General features: G+C 44.2%; 1 protein-coding gene across 4 annotated transcripts; it reads right to left on the bottom strand.

Annotated features, from left to right (window-relative positions):
• Positions 1–66: 66 nt before the first annotated feature.
• LOC128352187 (uncharacterized) lies at positions 67–16,356 on the bottom strand. Of its 4 annotated transcripts, none has more exons than XM_053312515.1 (4): positions 16,167–16,356; positions 15,253–15,379; positions 8,750–8,774; positions 67–2,595 (listed from the first exon to the last, which is right to left on the bottom strand). In XM_053312515.1, the coding sequence occupies exon 4, from the start codon at positions 2,568–2,570 to the stop codon at positions 1,428–1,430; it is 1,143 nt and encodes a 380-aa protein (XP_053168490.1). In that variant the 5' UTR covers positions 2,571–2,595; positions 8,750–8,774; positions 15,253–15,379; positions 16,167–16,356; the 3' UTR covers positions 67–1,427. The 4 variants fall into 4 exon arrangements, with proteins under 4 accessions (XP_053168490.1, XP_053168491.1, XP_053168488.1 ...); XM_053312516.1 differs by having other exon boundaries at positions 15,321–15,379; XM_053312513.1 differs by lacking the exons at positions 8,750–8,774; positions 15,253–15,379 and having other exon boundaries at positions 16,167–16,354.

Raw genomic sequence — 16,356 nt, 5'->3', positions numbered from 1 at the left:
GAGCAGTCGAGTAACTACCCCTGCTTTCTCTTTTCTGACCAGTTGAGCTTACACCAACATACTGCATGACATTTTTCACAAGTGTTTTTATTGAACATACTATCTTTTGTACAACAGAAGCCGTGGTCCACATTAAAGTTAACAGCTACTCAATCCAACTGGCTTATGTCTTACTACCAAACTAAGCTTTTCTAAACAAAACTGCAATCTGCAGTTGATTTTCTAAATATAAAATGAAGCATTATATAATTATCATCTTAAGCAGCAGATGGCCCTTTACTAAAGTGGGCATGGAAGGGATGTTTGGCAATGCAAAAGATCCAGTTTTCTGAGCAGTGTGGGGGCGGGGGAGCACCTAATCTCTGTTCACTGGAACACGTGGGATATCTTACGATAGATCACATGCTATCTTTGATACTGACAGAAACCTAGACTTTCAGCATACTCCAGAAATGAGCCCTGTACAATTCAATGGAACCAGTGCATGAATGGCAGGCTTAAATTCAGTCCTGGTTTACAATCAAGCCACCTGTCTCTTCATACCCAGGTACTCCATTCTCCTTTCTTTGGTTCAGAATGGTGGATGTCTAGCCATCATGTGGGCCTTTTCCTGGAAAAGAGTTTGGCTCTGTCTTGGGGGGTGGGGGGCAGCCTTCAAGCCCATGAAGCTCAACTACAAGTACTTTGGCTTCAACAAACATGTCCTTTCATTCTCCCAGTGGTTGGAAAGCAGAAGTCGTCACTTGAGAAGAGAGGCTGATCTTACATACTGCTTCTTGATGGGAAATTATCTGGAAGTTATTACAGTAGCAGTGCAGTTGTACGAAGTATGCAAGTAGGAGTTGTACTTGTTCTCTCCATCTCCACTGTCTAGCCATCTGCTTCCAAATGATCCCTGTTGCCTCTTCTGGTCCACTAATATAAAGTGATGACAAGCAGAGGGGACAGTCTGGTTGTGCCACTCTTTGCAGCAGAAAATGGCAGCAACTGTGCACTTTTCTCTGATCTCAAAATGTCAAGAGAATGCTTTTCCTTAAAAGCCACGAGAAAGGATACACACAGCCCCTGTAGTTTCATCATTCTGTGGCTAGTTGTCAGGCAAGGAGAAAGGTGTGATGTGTGGGAAAAAGGTAGACAGTACTGGGTTGCTCTAACTATTTGCAAGGATGTATTAAGGCACAGAAATGTGGTTTATTTTCCAATGCTGGGTAGGAAACTAACATTGCGTTACTGGCTGAAGGCACATCTTTCAAAAGGAGGGAATAAGTAAGGATCAGTGTTCCTCTAACAGGGGTTCCTAGATGTTGACTACAACGCCATAATCCCTAAGCAAAGGCTATTGCAGCTGGGGATGCTGGCAGTTGTAGTCAACAGCATCTGGGAATCCTTGTTAGAGAGAACACTAGTTAGGATTCCACCCCACAACTTTATTCTTCTTTAGCCCAAACTGCAGCACTTTGCTTCTGTTCCAGATGAGGAACCACAGCATCGGTGTAGAACTTCTCCAGCTTGGACACGGTAGTCTCCCAGAAAGCAGGATCAAAGTCCACTGGGGTGATCACAGTCTCTTTGTTGGTGTGAACCACAAGGTCTGCCTTCCCAAGGCCGGTGACTCCCATCTGGCACTGCACCTGTGTGTAATAGGGGTGGGTTTTCTTCAATGAGAAAGAATCTCCTTCTTTCTCCAGGCAAAAGGCTTTGTCCTTGCAGGCTTCTGTCATGGTCTTATCTCTGTGTTTATAGGGACACTTGACCTCCAAAACCCCCAGCTCTTTGCCGGTATCGGCTTCTCTGACAATCCCGTCAGGGCTGGCAGCAAGCCACGCCTTGCTCTTGTCAATGAAGAGGCCACAGTCGTCAACCTTCACTGGCTTGTTAGCCTTGCTGGACTTGAGTGCCTCATAGGCCTCTACCGCTTTCTTCTCATTGCGGATGCCCCAAGACATGGCTGGGGTCTGAACAGTGGAGCCAGATTCTACTACAGCTTTAAGGTATGACTGAGGCACTTCAGAGCTCCGGCCATTCGCAAACTTGCTGCTGGCAATCCTGGGAGCTACAGAGGCTGTGATACGGTTTTCCCGCCACTTGTGCCATTCGGGGTTGGTCCTCTGACCCCGCGTCACCCTTTCTATTTCAGCCACTTTTCCAGGGAGAGGTGGGGAGTGGAGACCACTTGCTTTGCCAGCAGCCTGCAATGGCTTCGCAGACACACTGGAAGAGGTTTGGGTTGCTGCGGCAGCATCAGACTTCTCTCTTCCGGCTGCTGAAGAGGCCTTCGCTCTTGCTCCACGGCTGTTCTTTGCATCTCCTTGCTCACTGCTGAGTGCTGCTGTGGACCTGGTTTGGCATCTTTGCCCTGTTCCTCTGGAGCTCGTGGCACAGGCTGGCTTTTCAACCTGCCCCCTTCTGCCACTTTCACTCTTAGCTGCTGGAGCACCTGAAGCTCTGCTGCTTGTGGGTGTTGTCCTGGATGAAGCAGAGGATCGAGGTGTTGCCGGGGCTGCTTTTGGCACAGTAGCAGCAGGCTGAGGGGAGGATACGTTGTCAGAAGTTTTCCTTGGTCTGCCCATTGTCTTTATTTGGGAGATTCACGTTCTGCAGGTACAGAGAGAAGAAAACAACTGGGGGAACACAGGTAATAAAAGGCAAAAACTATATCACAAAACCCATGAACAAGGACAAAGGCAATGATAACAGAGGCACAATGCAGGTAGTGACCAAATTAAACATGTAATAACAAATACCCACAGGCACCCATATTATGACAATAAATGAATACAGTGATAAGGGCTAAGCAAGCCCCACACGATAAAGAATGTTGAACTGGCAACAGTCACTGGAATGCTGGTCATAAACAATGATATATATGGTGCTGCTGTAGCGAAAGACAGTCCTCAAAAATGCGAAGTGCTGCACTCTGAACAAAAACCTTCGCCTGAAAGGCTAGGCACAGAATTCTAGAAAGTAGAACTGGAATCTTGACAGACTTCCTAGGTTGTGGTCTGTTTCGTAAGTATCTTCATCAGAAGTGTGGTAATCTGTGCATCAATGATCATGATAATGAAGCCTCAATCACACAAAATACATGGTGAAAACATGTAATAAATACAAACACACCAACCTTAAATCTGGAAAAGCCTTGTCACTAAAAGCAGCATCTCACCACCGTGCCTGCTCGGACATGCTATGATCCTTAATGAATGATGCTTAAACTTAAGAGTTAAATACTCTCCCCAACCATCAATCAATTATACAATGAGTGGGAATATTGGACCAGCTATGCTGATTTTAATATCCCTTTCTTTGTAATTTAATTATTTAAAGGAAACAGGAGAAGTCACAATTAACATTTAACCCATTGGGTATACATGTATTGAACTTGTGAATGAAAAATGATTCTTTTTGAAGAAGGATCCTCTGCTTATCTTGTTTGTTGAAGGACCTTGGTGTAAATTTAAACAGCACAAAAAACTTGAAATCATCGGGTGAGTGAGATTTCTCAACAAAATGTGGCACTAGTGGGGCATCTAATATACTATGCTTGAGCCTAGATCTGTGTTCAAGAGCACGGGTCTTAACAGGTCTTATAGTGCTCCCAATATACCACAGATTACATGGACACACTATGACATAAACAGTCCCTTTCGTCTTACAGTTAGCAAAGAATTTTAAGCTGACATGTTTCTTCAAACTCGGGTCCCAATATTCAGTGGTGGGAAGGCTGAACGAACAAGCTGCACAACTCCCACAGGGGTGGAAACCTTGTGCAGCCCTACTCACTGGTGGTCACTACCTGCATTGTGCCTCTGTTATCATTGCCTTTGTCCTTGTTCATGGGTTTTGTGGTACAGAGAGAAGGGAAGGTAAAACAGATTGCAGAAAGACAACCATCATTCCTTGTTCTAGCCCAGGGCTACACAACTGCAGCCTTCCTGCAACTGTTGGACTACAACTCCATGATTCCTGACTATTGGCCACTATGACTGGGAATGATGGAAGTTGTAATCCGGAAACAGCTGAAGGGCCATAGTTGTGCAGTGCTGTTCGAGCTGAAGACTTGGAAGTGGCAATGTGTCTCTCAATAGCAGCCAGAATGGCAATAACCACCAGTCTTAGAAAAATATAACCCACATCACATAATTAAGCTGTTAAGGACTTAATTTGGAGAGGAGAGCTGGTCTTGTGGTAGCAAGCATGACTTGTCCCCATAGCTAAGCAGGGTCTGCCCTGGTTGCATCTGAATGGGAGACTTGATGTGTCAGCACTGCAAGCTATTCCCCTCGGGGGATGCTGCTGCTCTGGGAAGAGCATCTAGGTTCCAAGTTACCTCCCTGGCTTCTCCAAGATAGGGCTGAGAGAGATCCCTGCCTGCAACCTTGGAGAAGCTGCTGCCAGTCTATGAAGACAATACTGAGCTAGATAGACCAATGGTCTAACTCAGTATATGGCAGTTTCCTATGTCTTGGGAGAGATATTGTGTCTATAGTCAATGGGTTTCCTCTTCCTGCTATCTGCAGGACAAATAAAATATCAGAAGCAGATGCCATTTTGTCCTTGTCGAGTGAGAAGATCTACAGTTAGGCAAGGAAATGCAGAATGGATTGTTAGCACTTCCATAAGCCCAAAAGGTTTCCTTTCAAACACTAAGTTAAGGCCTCCGCTCAATATAAGAGGGAATAGTCTGCTGTATTCCAGTTGTGCAGACTACAGACTTTAAACCATATTCTAACAAAAAACCAAGCATTTAAGGCTCTTCATCCGAAAAACTAGATCTCTCAAAGTAGTATTATAATTTTAAAATGCTTGCTCTATTTTTCTGAAGTTCTAGATTGCTAGTCTAAGTTAGGAGCCTCATCAGAGAAGTATCTAGTCCAGTCCTGAATGTTATTTCCCCTTCTATTTGAGTTTAGTATGCAGTCCCTTACAGTTCAGACTAGCAATTTTAAATATTAGGTATTTGGTCTGTCTGAACCAAAGCCCTAGAAGGGCTTGCAGCAAACTCACAGAAACGAAGCTTAATCCTGCATTCTCCGCCCAGAATCCCTGTTTACTCCCCTTGATGAGCACAGATAATAGAACAAGCATTCTCCTGCTGAGTTTCCTGTATCTCTACTACACCTTTTGAATTGGAGCTAGTTATCCCAAAGCCTGCTGGAGCTTGGCCATCATCACCTCATTCACAGATTTCAGAGACAAAGGAAGAGAAGCTCCCCAGAGCCATGAGTAACAATTGCCATGGCAATTGTGCATCTTTGTGTACCTTAACCATGCCCCTCCCCAGCTGCCATGTAAATAGCTTGCATACCAATTTGGCGCGCGGGGGGGGGGGGGGGGATTGCCCTAAGCATAAACAAAAAAGGGAATTAATCACCTCACTAGGCAATCATTTAGATGGGGCCCAAAGAAACTGAAAATCCCCCAAGGGGATGCAGCAAGAGTATAACAATCCAAAATCAGAGCTGTATCTATCTTAGGACCAACTAGAATATCAGAAGTTTTTCAGCAAGCCCAATTCTTCTCCAGAATTCTTCTTCAGGAAGTTAAGCAAAACAAAACAGGGGAGGAGGACAAGTTTTGGCTCAATGGAAAAGCCTCAACTGGGCCCATTTTTGACCCCCTGAATTTTGCTTAACTTCCTAATAACTCTTGTGAACTTATTTGAAAGGCTGATATAAATGCTTAATAACTAATCCTCCAAGTGTGTGGAAGCAAACAAGTTGTCACTAAGGCAGTCAACCAATTAAAGAAATCTTAGCCGATTATATGAGTGTTTGTTGATTATATTTTCATTTGAGTGAAACAATTATTTGCGGGGCGGGGGGGGAATGGCGTTCTGACAGTGCATGTCTATGTCAAAGCAAAAAGGCAGAAGCGGCATAGTCTCTTCTGTGTGATGAAGGGAAGGCACCTTCCATTTGTAGGGTTGTGGTTTTTTTTAAGTAGCTGTATTAAAAATGGGCTTGTTTTCTAATTAATCAGGGGATCTATTAGTCTATCAAAATGTTTTAAAATCAGTTAAGCTATTTTTCACAGAGGCACCAAAAAAGAAGAAGATCTCTCTCCTTGAAAGACAGCCTGGAAAACATATTTGGATTTCCCACTACATGGCAGGATAAACAGAAGACATTGGGTAGCATGGTGTAGTGGTTAGAGTGCTGGACTAGGACCGGGGAGACCCGAGTTCAAATCCCCATTCAGCCATGAACCTCACTGGGTGACTCTGGGTCAGCCGCTCCTCTCTCAGCCTAACCTACTTCACAGGGTTGTTGTGAAAGAGAAACTCAAGTATGTAGTACACCACTCTGGGCTCCTTGGAGGAAGAGTGGGATATAAATATAATAATAATAATATTAAAAAATATATAAAGCACACCTTCCTTCTGAACAGCACATGGACCATCCCTGCTTACAGAGTTTATTATTATTATTTTGCATTTATATCCTGCTCTTCCTCCAAGGAGCCCAGAGCGGTGTACTACATACTTAATTTTCTCCTCACAACAACCCTGCGAAGTAGGTTAGGCTGAGAGAGAACTGACTGGCCCAGAGTCACCCAGCTAGTATCATGGCTGAATGGGGGTTTTGAACTCAGGTCTCCCTGGTTCTAGTCCAGCACTCTAACAGGGGGCTCTTCAGTCTCACTGGATTTTCTCTAGCTTTTAGTCTTGAGGTTTAAAACCCTAAGGACCCTTTGTGAACCCTAAGGATTGTTTCTGGATAATAATTAGAACAGAGTCACTTTCTTGGGATCCAACAGAGACCTCTTTTTAACACAGACCTCATTAATACAGACATAGGTTTGCACCAAAACCATTCCCCTCACTGTGCCTTTCCCCTGGGGCCAGAAGATAACTTAGAAGTATGCATATACATACAGCTATACAAAAGGAGCACAGAGGAATACGAATGATAATGGTGTACCAACAATAGAATGACAAGGAGTGTCTGTTTGATCCTAGAAATAGAGGGCATGGCCCCATTTTCAACCAGCTCAGGGAGAAACTGGAATGGGCAAGGGACACTATGATTCCAACATCAACTTGTGAGTGAGTGTGTGCTACAATTGCATGTGCATACACACACACCCTGAGAATATGGCTCTCGGTTCATAATTCAGCTAAGAATCTCTATTTCCCTTTTTAAAAGCAGCAAGTTTCTACCCCTCATGGTTACAAAGAAATTTCCTCTTTGCTAATATAGCTCCACAAAGCCCTGAGGTCAACCGATAATGCATTATAAAGCTTATAATATTAAATTATTAATTTAAACTCTGCAAACAACTTGGCATGTACAGTAGAAGCCAGCAGAGCAGAACATACAACTCCTATCCTACAGTTTCAACAAAAAACACAAGATATATACTAAAAGAAACAAGAAGCTCCCCAACAACATTCTGAAAATAAGTGTCAGGCCTAGTAGGCCTCTTAGAAGAAGGAATTCCATAAGGAGGATGCCACAACAGAAAAGAACCTGCTTGCTTTCAACCTAAATCTAGCCTCCAATACAAATACAACAAATATTTATATGCCGCTTTTCAACAAAAGTTCCCAGAGCGGTTCACATAGATATAAATAAATAAATAAAATGGCTCCCTGTCCCCAAAGGGCTCACTCACACTCTTAAAAAAGAAACAGCGTGGTGTAGTGGTAAGAGTGCTGGACTAGGACAGGGGAGACCCGAGTTCAAATCCCCATTCAGCCATGATACTAGCTGGGTGACTCTGGGCCAGTCACTTCTCTCTCAGCCTAACCTACTTCACAGGGTTGTTGTGAAGAGAAACTCAAGTATGTAGTACACCGCTCTGGGCTCCTGGAGGAAGAGCGGGATATAAATGTAAAAAATAAACCAAACAAACAAAGGGTAGACACCAGCAACAGAAACTGGAGGGATGCTGTGCTGGGGGTGGAGAGGGCCATTTGCTCCCCCCACCCACAGGGCTAAAATAAAGAGAATCACCACTTTAAAAAGGTGCCTCTTTGCTCATTTAGCAGGGTACTAAGATTTTATTTTATTTATTTACTTATTTAACATATTTGCATACCACCCCAAACGCAAGTGTCTCAAGATGCAAAGATGGTTTTCAGAGTAGGGTCACTTTATGAGAGAGTGTGAGTGTGAGTTGGAAGGTGTCTCCTCTGGGAGGAAGCACTCTACACCAGGACTGCATAACTTCCAACTCCCAGAAGTAATTGGACTAGAGCTCGTATTATCCCCAGCCATAGTGGCTAATAGTCAGGAATTATAGGAGCTGCAATCCCAACATCTGCAGGAGGGCTGAAGCTGTGCAACTCTGTTCTAGACCAAACCACAGCCATTCAAGGCTTTAAAGAGCAAAACCAGCATTTCGAATTATGCTCAGAAGAAATTGGGATCTAATACAGAGTCTTAAAACAAGTGTGACGTGCTCCCAACAGCTCACTTAGGCCAATAATCTGGCTATGGTGTTTTGAACTAGCTGAAGCTTCCAAGAATTGTTCAAAGGCAGCCCCACGTGGAACATATTCTAATAGCCCAGTTTAGATAGCAGAGCATCACCCTATTACTAGACTTTATTACTTTTTATAATTTATATCAATCATATTATAGATTATAGTTATTGTTCTAATTTCATTGCCTTTGTACACTTACTTTCACAGATTCAAGCTTTAGGGCAATTTTATTTATAGTTCTTATGGTACCACCTATTAACCCTATAGTTATTATTTCTACAACTATTGGGCATAGACTTTATTGTTTTTAATGTCAGTTACCTTCATAGCTTCTTTCTATCTTATGCTGGTCAAAAACCAAAATAAAGATATTGATTAATGTACATGCATGCCTTGCACAATGCATGTGCATTGTAGTTACATCTTCCTAATCTAGGACTGGTTAATTGTAGAATACACTCTTGGACACAGCCATCACTTGATGCTGATGCTGCTATTGAAACCTCAGGTTCAGAGGTATCCCTCAGACAGAGCAGAGTTTTTCTGAGATTTCAGATCAGGTGATCCTCCAACTCCCAAGTGAATCTGACCTTCAATTACGGTTCAAATTGTCTGAGCTTCTGAGTTACACAGAACATTTCCTCACACTGAAGTATCATAAAAACTGAAGGGGGGAATGAGAGGATAGACATAGACGTATCGTATTGTGGATTTTTTTCAATCTTGCTCAGAAGCAAATCTGAGTTCCATGAGTCTTTAGAATTACAACTTCAATTATGTTCAACATAGGCAATATAGTGAGGTTTCAAGATGTATAAACTTCTCTCCCAAGGAGGCAAAGCTCTAATTTTTTTTAAGCACTTCCCTTCAAAATATAAGCCATCACCATTGTGAAACAATATTGCATCTCCAACAAAATATGCACAAAGGGATAACAGAAGGCTGAAAAAACAGAGCAGAGGATTGGGGTTGGGGGGCAGGCGGGTTTAGTGTATAGCAAAGAACCTAGTCCTTATATTAAAAGTTCCAGAAACTAATTCTGAAAGTAAAGTACATTCACTAGAAGCCAAATAATTCTGAAGGTAAAGTACATTCACTAGAAGCCAAACAAGATTCAGAATGTGCCTGTTTCTCACAATCTACTGACTAATTCATTCATATTTTGCTTCATCTCCCTAAAGCCTAAATTTTACATTAAAAAGCATTTGGGGACACAAGTTATTCAATCTGTCTTCCCATTGTAGGAATCTCTCCCTAATCCTAAGCATTTTATCTTGCAATACGCCTGTCCCTCTCCATAATCAATAACACTTACTATGCCAAAGCACTAACCCAAAACAGATTTATCCTGGGAACAGCATTCTCACTTCCTTGCTGTGATGAAATGGAAAGCAAAATGGAGAGCAAAACCATTCTTGGTTCCTAGATGACCAGGATGACTGATGCAGAGGCATGTCTGGGCACAACACTTTGCAGACTGTTTTTCAGATGACTCGAAATAGCAACTGGCCGATTACGCCTCTCTGTGGTCTACATATCCCAGTTCTAGCTGCGTAGGTGGGAGTGCAAGCTGAGATTTTATGAAATGCAACACTCCATGGAAGAAAATATTCCAGCAAAATGTTAGTGACTGGAACAGGGTGTGGGGGGAGGCAAGCACTACCGGATTAGACCAAAGGTTGATTGTGTCCAGCATCCTGTCTCCCACAGTGGCTACCCGGATGCCTTAGTGAGGAACACTGTGGAAGCGGAGGCTGAAAGGGTTTCATTCATTCAAAAGGGATCCAGGGGCAATCTGGGAAACAACAGGCCGGCTAGCTTATGTGCCGGGTAAATTGATGGAAAGCATACTTAAGGAAAAAACTGTTAAATGTATAGAACAGGCCTTGCTGAAGGAGAACCAGCATGGCTTTTATGAGGGCAAGTCTTGCCTCACTAACTTTCTGGAGTTCTTTGAGAGTGTCAACAGGCATGTGGATAAAGGTGATCCGGTTGACAAGAGTATACTTGGACGTCCAAAAAGGTTCTGACAAAGTTCCACACCAAAGGCTCTTAGCAGTCATAGGATAAGGGGACGGCTTCATGTGTAGATTGGTAACTGGCTGAAGGACAGGAAACAGAGGGCAGGAATCAATTTCACAATGGAGGGAAGTGAGAAGTGGGTTCCCCAGGGATCTGTACCTGGACCAGTGATCTTTATTTTATTTATTTATTTATTTAAACTTTTATACCGCCCTTCCAAAAGGCTCAGGGCGGTTTACATTAAAACACCATTAAAATCAGTTAATAATTAAAACAAAAATTATAAAGCATAAAACAATGATTAACCATTAAAAACATCATAAAGCAACAATTAAATAATCAGAACAATTTAAAAACAACTATTAAAAAGCTGAGAAAGCCTGGTTGAAGAGATGTGTTTCAGGTGTTTTCTGAAAATTCCCAGAGATGGGGAGGATCCTAGCTCAGCAGGGAGCGAGAAGGCCCGTCTCTGTGTAGTCACCAAACGAGTTGGTGGCAACTGGATACGGACCTCCTCAAGTGACCTCAACGGCCGGTGGGGCTCATAGTGAAGAAGACGCTCTCTTAAATACCCAGGGCCTAAGCCGTTTAGGGCTTTATAAGTTATAACTAGCACTTTGTATTTTGCCCGGAAACCTATTGGCAGCCAGTGTAACTCCATCAACAAAGGAGTAATGTAGTCTCTCCGAGATGACCCAGAGACCAACCTGGCTGCTGCATTCTGAACCAGCTGAAGTTTCCGGACTACATACAAAGGCAGCCCCACATAGAGCGCATTACAGAAGTCCAGTCTGGAGGTTACCAACAAATGTACCACTGTTTTGAGGTCATTGATCTCGAGAAATGGGCGCAGCTGGCATATCAGCTGGAGCTGATAGAAAGCACCCCTGGCCACCGCCTCAACCTGAGAAACCAGGTTGATCCAGAAGTACTCCCAGACTGCGAACCTGTTCCTTTTGGGGAAGTGTGACCCCATCTAGAACAGGTAGATCAAAATCGTTTCTAGAGTTCCGACCCCGCACAATAAGTACCTCCATCTTATCTGGATTCAGCTTCAGTTTATTCTCCCTCATCCAGCCCATTACTGCTTCCAGGCAGGCATTTAGGGAGGATATGCCAACTCCTGAAGAAGTTGACATGGAGAAGTAGATCTGGGTGTCATCAGCATACTGGTAACACCCAGCTCCAAATCCCCTGATGATCTCTCCCAGCGGTTTCATGTAGATGTTAAAAAGCATTGGAGAGAGTATGGAGCCTTGAGGAACACCATACTTAAGCTCAGATTTTGAAGAGCAACAATCTCCAATCGACACCATCTGGAACCTGTCCGAGAGGTAGGAGCGGAACCACTGTAAAACAGTGCCTCCCACCCCCAACACCCTCAGACGTTCCAGAAAGATACTATGGTCGATAGTATCGAAAGCCGCCGAGAGATCCAAGAGGACCAACAGAGTCACACTTCCTCTGTCAATTGCCAATTGGAGATCATCCATCAGGCCGACTAAGGCAGTCTCCACCCCATAGCCCGCCCGAAAACCAGTTTGAAATGGGTCTAGATAATCACTTTCCTCCAAGACCGCCTGGAGCTGAGAGGCCACCACCCTCTCAATTACCTTGCCCAGCCATGGGAGATTGGAAACTGGCCTATAATTGCTCAACTCTGAGGGATCTAACGCAGGCTTCTTTAGAAGAGGTCTAATAATTGCCTCCTTAAGACAAGGAGGCATCCTGCCCTCCCTCAGAGAAGCATTTATGATTTCTACCAGGCCACCTACAACAGCCTCCCAGCTAGATAGAACAAGCCATGTTGGACAAGGATCAAGAGGACAAGTGGTAGGCCTCACCGCTCCAAGCAGCTTGTCCACATCATCAGGAGTCACAAACTGAAATTGATCCAGTTGAATCGTATAAGAGGAGTTGTCGGACACCTCCAGTTCAGACATCAAATTAATTGTGGAGTCTCCATCTAGGTCGGCCAAAATCCGAGAGATTTTGTCTGCGAAAAATTCATTAAACACACCACAGCGGGTAACTGGTGCCTTCAGATTCTGGTTCAAGGGAGAGGGAGCAGATACTAGTCCCCTCACAACCCTGAACAACTCCGCCGGACGTGAACTCGCAGAGGCAATACGGGCAGAAAAGAACCGCTTCTTTGCCGCATGTATCACCCGAGCATAGATCTTTAAATGTGCTCCATGTCATAATCTGTCAGATTCGAGTCGAGTTTTTCTCCACTTGCGCTCCAGTCGCCTACCTTGCCGTTTCAGCCCCCGTAGATCTTCTGTATACCAAGGGGCCAATTCTGAAGCAGGTCGGAGGGGACGCTTAGGAGCAATCATGTCTACTACCCTGGTGAGCAAGTTGTTCCAGTTCTCAACCATGGCATCAACAGGATCACCAGCAGAGCCAACATTAAATCCCTCCAAGGCTTCTTGGAATCCTACCGGATCCAGTAACCTCTTCGGGTGGACCATTCTAATAGGCCCCTCACCCCTGCGAAAGTGGAAAGCGGTTGTAAGTCCAACCTTAACCAGATGGTGGTCCGTCCATGACAACGGGGAGATTGTAGGAGTCCCCACCCACAGAACACCACCCTGATCAGAATAAAAGACCAAATCAAGCGTGTGACCTGCAATATGCGTCGATCCAGAGATTGCTTGGGATAGGCCCATAGTCGTCATGGCCGCTATGAACTCCTGAGCTGCCCTGGATAAATTGGTTCCAAAATGAACATTGAAGTCCCGCAGCACCAAAAGTCTGGGAGACTCCAACGCAAGTTCCGCAACCAAGTCCGTGAGCTCAGTAAGGGATTCCGCTGGGCAGCGGGGCAATCGGTACACCAACAGAAGTCCCAATCTATCCCTGGTCCTCAAACCCAAGTACACACATTCGATATGGTCTGATACCCTGACAGGGACCCTGGTAAGGGAGATGTTATCCTTATAGACCACAGCCACTCCACCTCCCCGCCCACGTCCCCTCACCTGCTCCTCTACAGAATATCCTGCTGGGACCAAACTGGACCACTAGCCTCCCCCAACCAAGTCTCAGTAATACACATCAGGTCGGCCCCTTCATCCATGATCAAATCATGGATGAGTTCTGGTTTATTTTGGACCGACCTGGCATTGCAGAGGAGCAAAGTAAGGTTATGTGGGATGTTGGCAGTGCTCCCCAAGGTCAAAGAATGTGTCTTTAACGTGTTCGTGAATGATCGAAAAGTTGGAGTAAGCAGCAAGTGGCCAAATTTACAGATTACAAACTTGCAAACTTCGAACCCTCTACTTCTACAATGTTCCCCAAAAAGTCAGATAATTTTGTCAACTATCCCTTGTCTAGCTGCTACATCCAAAGAAAAATTTGTCAAGCGCTAAAATTGCTCTCTGGCAATTTTTTAAAAAACACCTGAAAACCATCTTTTCACCCAAGCTTTCTCAGCTTTTTAAAATGGTCTGTTTTAGTTTTATGGTTGATTTTAAACTGTTGATTTGTATTAACTTTTATATGTGTTTTAATTGTTTTATGTTAGCCACCCAGAGATGAAAGTTTGGGCAGTATATAATAAGTTTAATGAATAAATAAATAAATAAAATGGAACCTCCATATTCAGAGGCTGTGTATCCCTGGATATCAGTTGGAGGAGTGCAATAGTGGGTGTGAGGAGCTGCTGAATTCATGTCTAAGACTTTGGGTTTCTCAGAGGCATCCGGGTAGCCACTGTGGGAGACAGGATGCTGGACAAAATCAACCTCTGGTCTAAGCCAGTAGTGCTTGTCTCTCCCCACACCCTGTTCCAGTCACTAACATTTTGCTGGAATTTTATCATTCTATGGAGTATTGCATTTCATCAAATCTCAGCCTGTACTCCCACCTACTCAGCTGGGATTAATAGCCCACTGCTATTTAGAATCATCTGAAGAACAGCCTGCAGAGTGTTGTGCCCAGACATGCCTCTGCATCAGTCATCCTGGTCATCTAGGAACAGACAAGAGAATGGTTTCGCTCTCCATTTTGCTTTCCATTTCATCACAGCAAGGAAGTGAAAATGCTGTTCCCAGGATAAATCTGTTTTGGGTTAGTGCTTTGGCTTTGCTGTAGTGTTAAAGATTATGGAGAGGGACAGGCGTATTGCAAGATAAAATGCTTAGGATTAGGGAGAGATTCCTGCAATGGGAAGAGAGACAGAATAACTTGTGTCCCCAAATGCTTTTTAATGTAAAATTTAGGCTTTAGGGAAATGAAGCAAAATATGAATGAATTATTCAATAGATTGTGAGAAACAGGCACATTCTGAATCTTGTTTGGCTTCTACTGAATATACTTTACTTTCAGAATTAGTTTCTGGAACTTTTAATATAAGGACTAGGTTCTTTGCTATACCCTACCCCGCCCCCCCCATCCTCTGCTGTGTTTTTCCAGCTTTCTGTGATCTTTGTGCATATTTTGTTGGAGATGCAATATTGCTTCACAATGGTGATGGCTTATATTTTGAAGGGAAGCTCTATTAAAGCTCTATTAAAAAATAGAGCTTTGCCTCCTTGGGAGAGAAGTTCATACACTTCGAAACCTCATTATATTGCCTATGTTGAACATAATTGAAGTTATAGTTCTAAACATGAGAGAGCAAGACTCATGGAACTCAGATTTGCTTCTGAGCAAGACTGAAAAAGTCCACAGTACGATACAGATACATCTATCCTCTCATTCCCCCCTTCAGTTTTTATGATACTTCAGTCTGAGGAAGAGTTCTGTGTAACTCAGAAGCTCAGACAATTTGAACCGTAATTGAAGGTTAGATTCACTTGGGTGTCGGAGGATCACCTGATCTGAATGGTGTTGCATTCCCTGGGGTGCACTGTCTGAGGGATACCTCTGGACCCGATGCTGCTCTTGAAAGCTCAAGTGAGGGCCGTGTCCAATCAACCAGCCCTAGATTAGGAAGACATAACTGCCATGATACATATACATGCCTTAGTATCCTTCAGCCTTGACTATTACATCAATCTTTTTTAATGGATTGTGCCACGATTCGGTTTCCAAATCACATTCCAAGCACATCCCTACTCTGAATATCCTAGTTTGCCACGGATTTGTCAGGCCCTGATTTAGCCTACATGCCTGACAGCTGTTGGTAGACCTATCTTTCCGCAGTTCTGCTTAAGTCCCTTTCTTTTCTCTCTTTTTAAAGCCATCTAAACTAGTGGCCACCACCACATCCTGTGGCAATGAGTTCCATAAGCTAATAATGGGATATGTGTGAAGAAATGCTTTCTTTTATTGGTTCTCAATCTGCTGGTTAGTTTCACTGGAAGAGCCCCCTATTCTAGAATTGGGGTGTGGGGAGAGGAGAAGTGGGGGGAAGCAAAAATTCCTACACATTATGCCTGGCTTTTAAAAGCCTCAACTCTCCCCCCCCCCCGCCCGCAAAAATAAAATTACAAAGCCTAAGGGCCTGTAAACGCTTTCTTCTGGGAGAAGATACTCCATCCCCTTGATCATTTTTGGTCCCCCGTTTTTTAGTTCTAGGATATCCTTTTTGAGATGGCAGAACCGTAAGATGTCCCTTTTTTGAGATTTGCAGTCAAAAGCAGGGAAAGCTATGCCTCCCTACCCAGCTGCTGCCAAGCACACACTTTTTGCTTCCCTCCGGGGCTGCAGCTCTAGCTCCCACTACAACGACCAGGGAGAGAAGCGGGCGCGTGCACAAGAAACCTACCTGGTCCTGCACAGGCACGGCGCTCCTCTCCAGTCCACGAGCCTCGTCCGGCAGCTTCCCCGGGGAAAAGAACTAGTTCTCAGCAGCGCACGCGCAATGCACCCAAAGGCAGGAACTCCCAATGCTTCCCGTCGGTCTTTCGAACATATAGAGAGGAGGCGGGGACCAAGGAGGCACAGCGCGGCTCTAA

This window comes from Hemicordylus capensis, chromosome 3, assembly GCF_027244095.1.
Source record: "Hemicordylus capensis ecotype Gifberg chromosome 3, rHemCap1.1.pri, whole genome shotgun sequence".
NCBI classification, from domain to species: Eukaryota; Metazoa; Chordata; class Lepidosauria; order Squamata; family Cordylidae; genus Hemicordylus; species Hemicordylus capensis.
Note: the sequence above shows the minus strand (reverse complement) of the source record. Positions and strands in the feature narration are given on the sequence as shown.